This window comes from Equus przewalskii, chromosome 6 (genome assembly GCF_037783145.1).
Source record: "Equus przewalskii isolate Varuska chromosome 6, EquPr2, whole genome shotgun sequence".
Lineage (NCBI taxonomy): Eukaryota > Metazoa > Chordata > Mammalia > Perissodactyla > Equidae > Equus > Equus przewalskii.
Window position 1 is genome coordinate 56,622,572 of NC_091836.1, and position 12,543 is coordinate 56,635,114.

Below are 12,543 nucleotides of genomic sequence, written 5' to 3' on the forward strand. Positions count from 1 at the left end.
CTCCATTGTATATTCTTGGCTCCTTTGTCATAAATTAATTGTCTATATGTATGGGGGTTTATTTCTGGGCTCTCAATTCTGTTCCATTTATCTGTGTGTCTGTTTTTCTGCCAATACCATACTATTTTGGTTACTATAGCTTTGTAGTGTAGTTTGAAATCAGGGAGTGTGATACCTTCTGCTTTGTTCTTTTTTCTCAGAATTGCTTTGGCTCTTTCAGAATCTTTTGTGGTTCCATATAAATTTTAGGATTTTCTTGTTCTATTTCTCTGAAAAATGCCAGTAGGATTTTGATAGGGATTGCACTGAATCTTAGATTGTTTTAGATAATATGGACATTTTAACAATGTAATTCTTCCAATCCGTGAGCATGGAATATATTTCCATTTCTTTGTGTCTACTTCAATTTCTTTCAGCAATGTCTTAGTTTTCAGCATACAAGTATTTCACATCCTTGGTTAAATTTATTAGTAGGTATTTTATTTTACTTTTTAAATTGTAAATGGGATTGTTTTCTTAATTTTTCTTTCTGATAGTTTGTTGTTGGCATATAGAAATGCAACAGATTTTTCTATATTGATTGTGTATTCTGCCACTTTACTATAGTCGTTTATTATTTTTAATAGTTTTTGGTGGAGTCTTTAGGGTTCTCTCTATATAAAATCATGGAGTCCACAAATAGTGACAGTTTTACTCTTCCTTTTCAACTTGGATCCCTTTTCTTTCTTTTTCTTGCCTCACTGCTCTGGCTGGGACTTGCAGTATGTTGAGTAAAAGTGGTGAGAGTGGGCATCCTTGTCTTCTTCCTGATCTTAGAGGAAAAGCTCTCAGTTTCTCACCATTGAGTATGATTTAGATGTAGGTTTATCATAGATGGCCTTTATTATGTTGATGTACTTCTCTTCTGTACCCATTTTTCAAGAGTTTTTTATCAAAAATGGATGCTTAATCTTGTCAGATGCTTTTTCTGCATCTATTGAGATGATCATATGATTTTTATCCTTTAATTTGTTACTGTGGTGTATCATGTTGATTGACTTGCAGATGTTGAACTATCCTTGCATCCCTGAAATAAAGCCCACTTGTCATGGTGTTATGATCCTTTTTAATGTATTGTTGTATTTGGTTTGCTAATGTTTTGTTGAGGATTTTTGCATCTAAGTTGATCAGAGATATTGACCTGTAATTTTCTTTTTTTGTGTTATCTTTATCTGGTTTTGGTATCAAGGTGATGTTGGTCTTACAATGAATTAGGAAGAAGTGTTCTTTCCTTTTCAGTGTTTTGGAACAGTCTGAGAAGGATAAATGTTAAATCTTCTTTGAAGTTTCGTAGAATTCACCAGGGAAGTTGCCTGGTCCTGGACTTTCGTTTGTTAGGAAGTTTTGATTACTGTTTCAATCTCTTTTGGAAAGATTGGTCTAAAATATTTTCTATTTTTTCATGGTTTAGTCTGGGAAGGTTGTTTGATTCTAAAAATTTATCCATTTCTTTTAGATTTTCTAATTTGTTGGTGTATAGCTGTTTGTATTAGTCTCTTGTGATCCTTTGTATTTCTAGGGTATCCACTGTAACTTCTGCTCTTTCATTTCTGATTTTATTTATTTGAGGCTTCTCTTTTTCTTAGTGAGTTTAGCTAAAGGTTTTCAATTTTGTTTATTTTTTCAAGGAACAAGGTCTTAGTTTTATTGATCTTTTCTACTGTCTCCTTAGTTTCTGTTTATTTCCTCTGTGGTTTCTATTTCCTTCCTTCAACTTTCTTTGAGTTCACTTGTTCTTTTTCTAGTTCTTTTTTGTGTAAGGTTAGACTGTTTGAGAATTTTTTGTTTCTTGAGGTAGACCTATTTTGCTATAAACTTCCCTCTTAGTACAACTTTTGTTGTATCCCAAAGATTTTGGTATGTCGTATTTTCATTTTTATTTATCTCCATGTATTTTTTTATTTCTCCTTTGGTTTCTTCATTGATCCAATAGCTCTTCAGTAGCATGTTGTTTAATCTCCACATATTTGTGATTTCCAGTCTTCTTTAGTTGATTCCTAGTTTTATACCATTTTGATCAGAAAAGATACTTTATATGATTTCATTATTAAATTTATTGAGACTTGTTTTGTTTCCCAATGTATAGTCTATCCTTGAGAATGTTCCATGTGTACTTGAGAAGAATGCGTACTCTGTTTTTGGATGGAATGTTCTGTATATATCTATTAAGTCTATCTGGTCTAATGTGTTATTCAAGGCCAATTTTTCGTTGTGGACTCTCTGTCTGGATGATCTATCCATCAACGTAAGTAGGGTGTTAAAGTCCCTTACTTTTGTTGTATTGCTGTCAATTTCTCCCTTTAGGTCTGTTAGCAGTTGCTTTATATATTTTGGTGCTCCTATGTTGGGTGCATATATATTAATAAATGTCATGCCTTCTTGATGGGTTGTCACCTTTATCATTATATAATGTCTATCTTTGTCTCTTGTTACCTTATTTGGCTTGAAATCTATTTAGTCTGATGTAAGTATGGCTATACCCACTTTCTTTTGGTTGCCATTTGCTTGGATTATCATCTTTCATCCCTTCACTTTGAGCCTATGTTTGGCTTTGAGCTCAGATGAGTCTCCTGAAGGCAGCATATTGTTTGGTCTTGTTTTTTAATCCATCTAGCAACTCTGTGTCTTTTGATTATTGAGTTCAATCCAATTACATTTAAGGTTTTTATTGATATATAAGGACTTACTACTGCCATTTTATCTTGTTTTCTGGTTGTTCTATCTCTCCATTGTTTCTTTTCCCTTGTGTTTCTATATGCCTTTTTTTTTTTAGTCATTTTCTATGATGTTTTTCTCATTTTTTTTTTTTGTTTTGTGTGTCCGCTCTAGATTTTTGTTTTATGGTTATGATGCTGTTTGTATACAATATCTCATAGATAAAATTGTCTTTTTTCTGCTGATAGTATCTTATTTTCATTTTCCTATACAGGGTTCATCCTTTTCCTCTTCCCCTTTTATGTTTTTGTTGTCCACATTATCCCTTTTTATGTTGTGAGTTCATTACCATATTGAAGTAGCTTTAGTTATTTTTAATTAGTTTTTTCCCTTTAACCTTTATGCTACAATTAAGTGTTTAACACCCTATTCTGCAATAGCTTTGCAATTTTCTGGTTCTGTTTACTTATTACTTTACTCAAAGTTGTGTGTACTTTTTCACTTTCATTTCTGGTAGAAGAGCTCCTTTCAACATTTCTTATAGGGTAAGTCTAGTGGGTAGTGAACTCCCTCAGCTTTCATCTGGGAAAGCCTTTATTTCTTTTTCATGTCTGGAGGATGCCTTTGCTGGATAGAGTATTCTTGGCCGGCAGTTTTTATCTTTCAATATTTTGAATATGTTATTCCACCCTCTCCTGGCCTGCAGAATTTCTGCTGAGAATTCTGCTAATAGCCTAATGGGGGTTCCTTTGAAGGTTACTGTCTTTTTTTTCCTTGGCTCTATTTAAAATTCTTTGTCATTGACTTCTGACAGTTTCAATAAAATATATCTTGGAGAAGGTCTTTTTGTGTTGAGATAATTAAATGTTCTGTTAGCTTCATGTAATTGCATATCCAGGTACTTCTCAAAGATTGGGTAGTTCTCAGCTATCATTTTGTTAACTAAGCTCTCCACTCTCTTCTCCCTGTATTCTCCTTCTGAGATACCCATTAGCCTTATGTTGCTTTTTGTAATATATTTGTCATATATTTCTTGTAGAGTTTCTTAATTTTAAAACATGTTAGTTGTCTCTCCTCTTCCACATTTGAGCTTGCTAATTCTCTTTTCCATATGGTCTGCTCTATTTCCAATTCTTTCTAGTGTATTCTTCATCTGATTTATTGAGTCCTGCAGCTCCAGAATTTCTGTTTCTTTCTTTTTTAGAGTTTCAATATCTTCAGTAAATACTTCTAATAATGAATTTTATTCCTGAGTTCACTGAACTTTCTGAGTTTTCTTGTAGCTCATTGAATTTCTTTATGAATGCTATTTTGAATTCTCTATCAGTTAAATTGCAATCTTCCATGACTTCAAGTTTGGTTTCTGGAGAATTGTCATGTTCTTTTTGTGATACTATGTAACCATAATTTTTCACGTTGCTTGATGAGTTTTCCTTCACTGGTGCATTTTTAGTAGTGAACACCTTTCTTATTTTGGTAAAGCTTTGTTTACTTTGATTCTGAGCTGCCTCTGGTTATATTTTAAAGACAGCTCTTTCCATACTCTACTGCCTCTGCCAGAGGTGTTTTCATTACCCTTGTTGCCACTGCTTGTGCCACTGAGATTGCTGATATCTTGCTGCTTCCAGGGTTGCAGGTTCCACCACCACAGCAAGGGGAGGGGGAAGGAGAGGGTGGAAGCTAGGTCATGGGAACCTCTGCCTCAGAGGTTGTCAGGTTTGTAGGTGCTGACCCTGTGGGTGGAGACACTGGGGTTGTGGCTCCTGCTGTGACTTGGAGGTTCAGGATGGCAGGAGCCACCACTGCTGCTACTGGGTTTTCTGGAGGTGCTGGCACCACCACTGCTGAGGGCATCAGGTTCTCAGGTGTTGCCACTGCAGCCAGGCAAGCTGAGGTCACCAGCACACCTGCCGGGCAGAGGGTCTTTAGGTTGTGGGTGCCATTGGGGTTCCGGGAGCCTCCAGTTGCTGATGCTGCCACAGTTCCTGGAGCTACAGTTTGTGGCCACTGCCGCTGTGGACACCAAGATCTAAAATGCAGCTGCCAAGGGCCAGACCTGTGGCCGAGTGGTTAAGTTCATATGCTCCACTTTGGTGGCCCAGGGTTTCACTGGTGGATCCTGGGTGTGGACCTGGCACCACTCATCAAGCCATGCTGGGGTGGTGTCCCATAGCAGAGCCAGAAGGACCTACAACTAGAATATATAACCATGTACTGAGGGGTTTGGGAAGAAGAATAAAAAATAATAAAAAAATAAAACGTGGCCTCCACTGCTGGAAGTGCCAGGGTCAAAGGCACTGTTGCTACTAGGTAGGGAGTGCTGGTTTGCAAGTGCCACTGCAGTTCCTGGAGCCTCTGATTGTAGGTGCTACCTTGGTTTCTGAAGCCTCTGGTCTCAGAAGCCAGCACAGTTCCTGGAACCTCAGGTCGAGGGTGCCATCACCACTGCCGGGGTGATGTGGGTGCTGCCACAGTTCCTAGAGCCTCTGGTTGTGTGCACCTGAGGTGTTTTTGGAGCCTCTCATCCCAGGAGCAGCTGCCACCACCCCCTAGTCCTGCTATCTCCACAAGGCACAGTCCACCCTCCTTCAGATGTACAGATGTGTGGATCTCTCAGGCATTTTGTTGTGTGGAGTAGAGGATCCTGTGTTGGTCTATGGATGTTCCATTGGTTGTAACTTAGAGGGAATAGATAAAGGGAATGAGTCACACCACCATGATGCTGATGTCACTTCTTCATTTTGTTAAGGTGGTGTATCACATTGATTTATTTGTGGATGTTGAACCATCCTTGCATCCCTGGAATGAATCCCTCTTGGTCATGGTATATGATCCTTTTAATGTATTGTTGAATTTGGTTTGCTAATATTTCATGGAGGATCTTTGCATCCATATTCATCAGGGATACAGAAATGTAATTTTCTTTTTTTGTGTTATCCTTATCTGGTTTTGGTATCAGGGTAATGCTGGCCTCATGAAATGAGTTTTGAAGTGTTCCCTTTCTTTAGTTTTTTGGATGAGTCTGACAAGGACTGGTGTTAATTCTTCTTTGAATGTCTGGTAGAATTCACCAGTGAAGCTGTCTAGTCTTGGACTTTTGTTTCTTGGGATGTTTTTTAGTACTGATTCAATCTCCTTACTGGTAGTTGGTCTATTCAGATTTTCTATTTATGATTCAGTCCTGAAAGGTTGTATGTTTCTGGGAATTCATCCATATCTTCTAGGTCGTCCAATTTGTTGGCTTATAATTTTTCATAGTAGTTTCTTATGATCTTTGTATTTCTTTGGTTTCAGTTGCAACGTCACCTCTTTCACTTCTGGTTTTATTTATTTGAGACCTCTTTTTTTCTTGGTGAGCCTAGCTAAAGGTCTGTCAATTTTGTTTATGTTTTCAAAGAACTATTTCTTAGTTTCATTGATCTTTTCTGTTGTGTTTTTAGTCCCTATTTATTTCCACTCTTATCTTTATTTGCTTCCTTCTACTAACTTTGGACTTCATTTTTTCTTCTTTTTCTAGTTCCTTGGGGTGCAATGTTAGGTTGTTTATTTGAAATTTTTCTTGTTTCTTGAGGTAGGTATTTATCACTATGAACTTTCCTCTTAGAACTGCTTTTGCCTCTTTCCATAAATTTTGGCATGTTGTATTTCCATTTTCGTCTCTGTCAAGATATTTTTTGATTTCTCTTTTGACTCATCGGTTGTTCAGTAGCATGTTGTTTAATCTCCACATATTTTTGAATTTTCCAGTTTTCTCCTTGTAATTTATTTCTAGTTTCAAACCACTGTGGTCAAAAAAGATGCTTGATATGATTTCAATCTTCTTAAATTTGTTGAGACTTGTTTTGTGGCATAACATATGATCTACCCTAGAGAATATTCCATGTGCACTTGAGAAGAATGTGTGTTCTGCTTTTTGGTGGAATGTTCTGTATATATCTTTTAAGTCCACCTGGTCTAACATGTTGTTTAAGGCTGGTGTTTCTTTCTTGACTTGACCTCTACTATTATTGTATTACTATCTGTTTCTCCCTTTAGGTCTGTTAATACTTGCTTTACATATTTAGTTGCTCCTACATAAGTTCATTAATATTTACAAATGTTATATACTTTTCTTGGATTGACCCCTTTATCATTGTGTAACACCCTTTTTTGTCTCTTACTACAACGTTTTCTTTAAAGTATCTTGTTTGATACAAGTATAGCTACCCTCACTTTCTTTTTATTTTATTTTATTTTTCCTTTTTCTCTCCAAAGCCCCCCAGTACATAGTTGCGTATTTTTAGTTGTGGGTCCTTATAGCTGTGGCATGTGGGATGCTGCCTCAGCATGGCCTGACAAGCTGTGCCATGTCCACGCCCAGGATTCAAACCAGTGAAACCCTGGGCAACTGAAGTGGAACATGAGAACTTAACCACTCGGCCACGGGGCTAGCCCCTACCCTCACTTTCTTTTGGTTTCATTTGCATGGAAAGTCTTTTTCCATCCTTTCACTTTCCATCCACTCACTTTCTGTCTGTCCTTACATCTGAAGTGAATCTCTTATAGGTGGCATGCAGATGGGTCTTGTTTTTTTTTTTTTTTTAAATCCATTCAGCCATTCTATGTCTTTTGATTGGAAAACTTAGTCCATTTACATTTAAAGTAATTATTGATAAGTATGTACTTATTGCCATTTTGTTCATTGTTTCCTGGCTGTTTTGTGGTTCCTCTTTGTTCCTTTCTTCTCTTGGTTTCTTCCTTTGTGGTTTGATAACTTTCTTTAATGGTATCTAGATTCCTTTCTCATTACCTTTTGTGTATGTACTATAGGTTTTTGCTTTGTGGTTACCATGATGCTTACATATAACAACTTGTATCTTTAACAGTCTATTTTAGCTTGATAACAACTTAAATTTGAACACATCCTAAAGCTCTATATTTTTACTCTTCTCTCCACACATTTTATGTTTTTGATGTCACATTTTACTTCTTTTTATCCTGTGTATCCCTTAATTACTATAGTTGTAGTTATTTTTACTACTTTTGTATTTCAAGCTTCATACTAGCTTTATATTAATCCTCTATCTCTACTATATATTTACCTTTACCAGTGAGATTTATACTTTCATATATTTTCTTGTTACTAATTAGTGTCCTTTCTTTTCATCTTAAAGAACTTCTTTTAATATTTCCTGTAAGGCTAGTTTAGTGATGATGAACTCCTTTAGCTTTTGTTTGTCTAGAAAACTTTCCCCTTCGATTCTGAATGATAAACTTTGCTGGACAGATCATTCTTGGTTGGGAGGTTTTCTTCTTTGAGCACTTCGAATATATCATGCCACTCCTTTCTGGCCTGCCAGGTTTGTGCTGAAAAATCTTCTCATATTCTTATGGGGGTTCCCTTGTACATAACAAGTTATTTTCTCTTGCTGCTTTTAAGATTCTCTCCTTGTCTTTAACTTTTGACATTTTAATTATAATGTGTCTTGATGTGGGTCTCTTTGGGTTTATCTTATTTAGAACGATGTGGGCTTCCTGGATGTCTGTTTCCTTCTGCAGGTTAGGGAAGTTTTAAGCCCCTCTCTCTTTCTCTTCTTCTGGGACCCCTGTGATGCGAATGTTACTATGTTTGAAGTTTTCCCATGAGCCCCTTAAGCTAACTTCACTTTTTTTCGTTATCTTTTCTTTTTACTGCTCTGATTCGGTGAGTTCCACTGCTCTCTATTTGAATTCACTGATCCTTTCTTCTGCTTCATCTAGTCTGCTGTTGAACCCTTCTGCTGTATTTTTCAGTTCAATTATTGTATTCTTCAACTCTGTGACTTCTATTTTGTACTTTTTTATATTTTCTATCTCTTTGTTGAAATTTTCAGTGTGTTCAGTTCATTTGCTTCTCCCAAGTTCAGTGAGCATCTTTATGGCCATTACTTTGAACTCTTTATCAGGTAGATTACTTATGTCCATTTCATTAAGGTTTTTTCCTAAGGTTTTATCTTGTTCTTTTGTTAGGAACATATTTCTTTGTTTCCTCATTTTGCTTTTTACTCTTTATGTTGGTTTCTATGCATTAGATGAAAAGCCACCTCTCCTGCTCTTGAAGGAGTGTCTTCATGTAGGAGATGAACCTATCATTCAAACTTGCCCTAGCTCTTGGCTGTCTCTCATACCTTTGTGATTGCCCAACAGCCTATTTTATTTTAATAGCTCCCAGTAGTTTAGACTGTGCCAAGACTGGTCAGTGTACCAAAGGGGAGTATCTCAGTCAGCCCTTAGTTTCAGGTTGATTGATAGCCAGACCCTCAGGCAGCAGCTTTTAAAGTAAGCAAATATATACCACCCTGTGGGACCACAAGTGTAAGCCCTGGTGGCCACCAGAGCCAGGTGATATGGAGGTGTCAACAGTTGTAAAACTGTATAAGCTCCTTTCTGAGATATACCAGCGAGTTGTAGTAAGGCAGAGGGAAAGATGGCATTTCCCCAGTCTACGTTCCCTGAGAGCATCTCTGTGGCCTCTAGATTTGTGCCAAACCGCAAGCCTGCTCCTCAGGCTGAAGCTCCAGGACAAGCAAATAGGCCTCTTACAGAAAGACTGGTGGTGTGTTTCAGTCTGCTGTCTGTGCGATACCCTGGGGATGGTAGCCTGCCAAGCACCATTTCTCCAATTGTTAACAGTTCTGAGGGACCCAGGAGCACAAGCCCCTCTGGCCACTAGAACCAGGCACTCAAGTGGCATCCCCTGGGTGGCAGCTGTAAAAACTGGGGTCCAGATTCAGGTAAAAGCTCCCCTCTGGGAGATACTGACACTTTGGAGCTTGGCAGAAGGAGAGCGTGAAGATGGTGCGCACCAGCCTTAATCCAGAGAGCATCCCTGCAGGCCTCTGCCCTTCTCGCTGATGCTTTAAGATTAGCAAATGAATCTCTTTCACATAAAATCTGGGTGCTTTTCAAAGGGCAGTTTCCTATAGTGACTGAGTCCACATGAGCCCTTTAGGAGATGTTTCTCAGTTTGCTACAGCCCTTTTAGTGTCATGGACATGAGCCCCATTGGTTTTCAAGGCCAGATGTTTTGAGAACTCCTCTCAGGTGCAAGTCTTAAAAGTTGGGCACCCAAATTGGGGTACGAACCCTTTGCTCTTCACAAGGAAGCTCCAGGTTTGTGCATTCCCTTCTGATTGTGGGTTACCACGCCAGTGGTGGGGTTTATGGTGAGTCTGGGTCTCAGCTTCTCCTTCCTGCTGCAACGTGACCTTTTTCTCATTTGCCCGATGTGAAGGAGTTGCTCAGTTAGTTTTCAGGCCTCTAAAGAGGAAATTGTTCCATATGTAGCTATAGATTCAGTGTATTCACAGGAGGAGGTGAGTTCAGGATCTTCCAACATCGCCATCTTAAACCACCTCTCCCCTTGGCTTTAGAATAGAGTCTTAATATTCAGTTAATAGTTCCAAATAAATTTTTAAAATATAGTACAGTCTTTTTAGAGAACAGTTTGGCATTTACTTAATCAAATTTCAAGTGTGTTTACCCTTTAAGCCTAAAATCCTAGATGTTGATTATAGAGATATTAAAAAAATGTTCCAGTAGGAGACAGGGACATCTATGGTGGTACTTTTTATAATAGTAAATAATTAGGGAAAAAACAAATCTAATTGAAAATTCAGGACTAAAAAAATTATACATGTAAACCATACAATGCAACACTATGTAGCAGACAGAAGAAAGAGCTAAAGCTATATACACTGACATGGAAAGATCTCTAAGATAAAGTGTTAAGAAAAAAAGCAAGTTTCAAAATAATGTACGGTCCCATTTATGTAAAAAGAGATGAATAAATATATATGTACATTTGTACATAAATGCACTAAAAAATTCACACCAAACTCTTAACAGTGATTTTCTCTGAAAGGATAACAAGTGTTTGGGTGCAGGTTATAGGAGGGAATGCTGAAGGTGTACTGTCCCTTTTTATTCTATAGGCTTCTACAGAGTTTGAATTTATTTTGACAAAATAGAGATGTTTTGCTTATAATATAAATAAATATATAAAGATAGACTAAGACTAGGCAAGAGAGGATTAACCTATACATTGCTTTCAATTTATTTGATTTATGTAAATAATTGATGGATGCTATTTCATTTGTATCAATAAAACATTTATGCTCATATTACTTATGATTTTATAAAAATAGCAACCATTTGCTGAGCATATCGATTTCTGAGCTAAGTCTTCTGCATGCCTTAAATCTACAAACTTATGAGGTGAAAGCAGTTATAATCTCCATTGATAGCTGAGGAACCTGAAGCTGGGAGAAGTAATTGCCCAGGTCACTCTTAGCATGTGACAGAGCTGGGCTGTAAAAGCCTGTGTTTATAGTTAGTTAAGTGTTAATACTAATCACTAATATTTCTAAGAAAGGTAATATATAGAACTGTCTTTTGCATATGTTATTTGATGATAAACAGCCTTGTAAAATAACAGTTATCACCATCTTAATTCAGATGAGAAAACTAGTAGTGACTTGCTCTAAATCACACGTGTAAGTAAACTAGACCACAGATTTTCTGATTCTAAATGCTAGGACTTTTATGATTTTCTACCAAGGAACCGTAGTTTAAGTACCTCGAAAAACGAGGCTATCCAAAAGCATGCAGCTAAGACACTGAAAGAAAACATAGAGATATAGACACAAAAGAGGATACTTCTTTAGGGGAAACCTAGTAGCCAGCTTCAAAAACCTAAAATGTATGGAAATAGATCTAGACTTACTCTGTATGACTCTGGAGAGCAGAACGGATCAGAGGGAGAAAATTACAGGGAAATAGATCTTTATGAAGAAAACTTTCCATGAAGTAGACCTTTCCTAAAATGGAATGGACTTCCGCATGAGATAGTAAGCTTCTCATCAATGGAAGATTCAAACAGAGGCTGGATAACTACTTAGCTGAGATCTCATAGAACAGATTCATGTAGAAATTTGAACGACATGAGCTCTAAGACGCCCTTTGAGATCCTAGGGCTTTTAGATTTTCTTATAAAGAGTTCTTTGTCAACTATCATTTACCATTTACATCTACAGCAAAACAATAAACAATATGAAATTAATTTTTCTAATATTACAACTTATACTGTTATGTATAATCTTACCCACGTTCCTCTCAGTATACATATTCACCTTCCATTCACCTGATGGCAGTAGTTTAAAGCTGACCTTAGGGAGGCTGGTTTGGGTCAGTGAGGTATTTGGTGTCCTTTAGTGGGACACCTGTTGCTTCCTTACCTATAGAACTGCCTCCCTGGCAAACCAAGGGGGTCGATGAATGCTCTTTCCAGGAGCATCAACTGGTCATTCATGATTCTCACTGCAATGGGACTTTGAGGAGAGAGAATAATTATAACTCTTACCACGGAACCATATTTTAAAATAATATTAAATAAGGATAAGGCATGGGAACATAAAAATCTATTGATTTTAGAAGTTAAGAAAATGCATATTAACAGAGTATTGCTTTACATGGTAGGCTACATATACTAGCAGGGACATCTTTCTAATATTTATAATAAGCAGAGAGACCTATTGCAAAATGGTTTGTTTTGTTTTTCAAGACCACAGATTGATCAGAAAGAAGTGAAAGACATTTTTAATTCTTTCTAGGAGGATAGCCAGGCCTCTTGCAAAGGTAGACAAGGCGTACTATCCAGTTGCTCTTGATAAGCCATTCACTTCTACTGTGGAGGAAAGAAGCAGAATAAAGGCTGAACAGTGAAGAACGAAGGAAAGTTGCAGGAGCCTGCAAGAAGTTGGCAGACAGCTGCCTATAGAATGGTAGATTCCCACTCAGAATCTGCCAACTCTCTTTTTGGGGTACTGTGTG

The 12,543-nt window shown here is 37.3% G+C and overlaps 1 protein-coding gene across 9 annotated transcripts in view; it reads right to left on the reverse strand.

The window, feature by feature from the left end:
• The window catches only part of NAALAD2 (N-acetylated alpha-linked acidic dipeptidase 2), a 61,354-nt gene that overhangs the window by 3,848 nt on the left and 44,963 nt on the right, over positions 1-12,543 (reverse strand). For all 9 annotated transcript variants that reach the window (XM_070623918.1, XM_070623920.1, XM_070623922.1 and 6 more), the window contains one exon: positions 11,949-12,041. In XM_070623918.1, the coding sequence (XP_070480019.1) occupies positions 11,949-12,041 (93 nt within the window). The remainder of the gene's footprint in view (positions 1-11,948; positions 12,042-12,543) is intronic.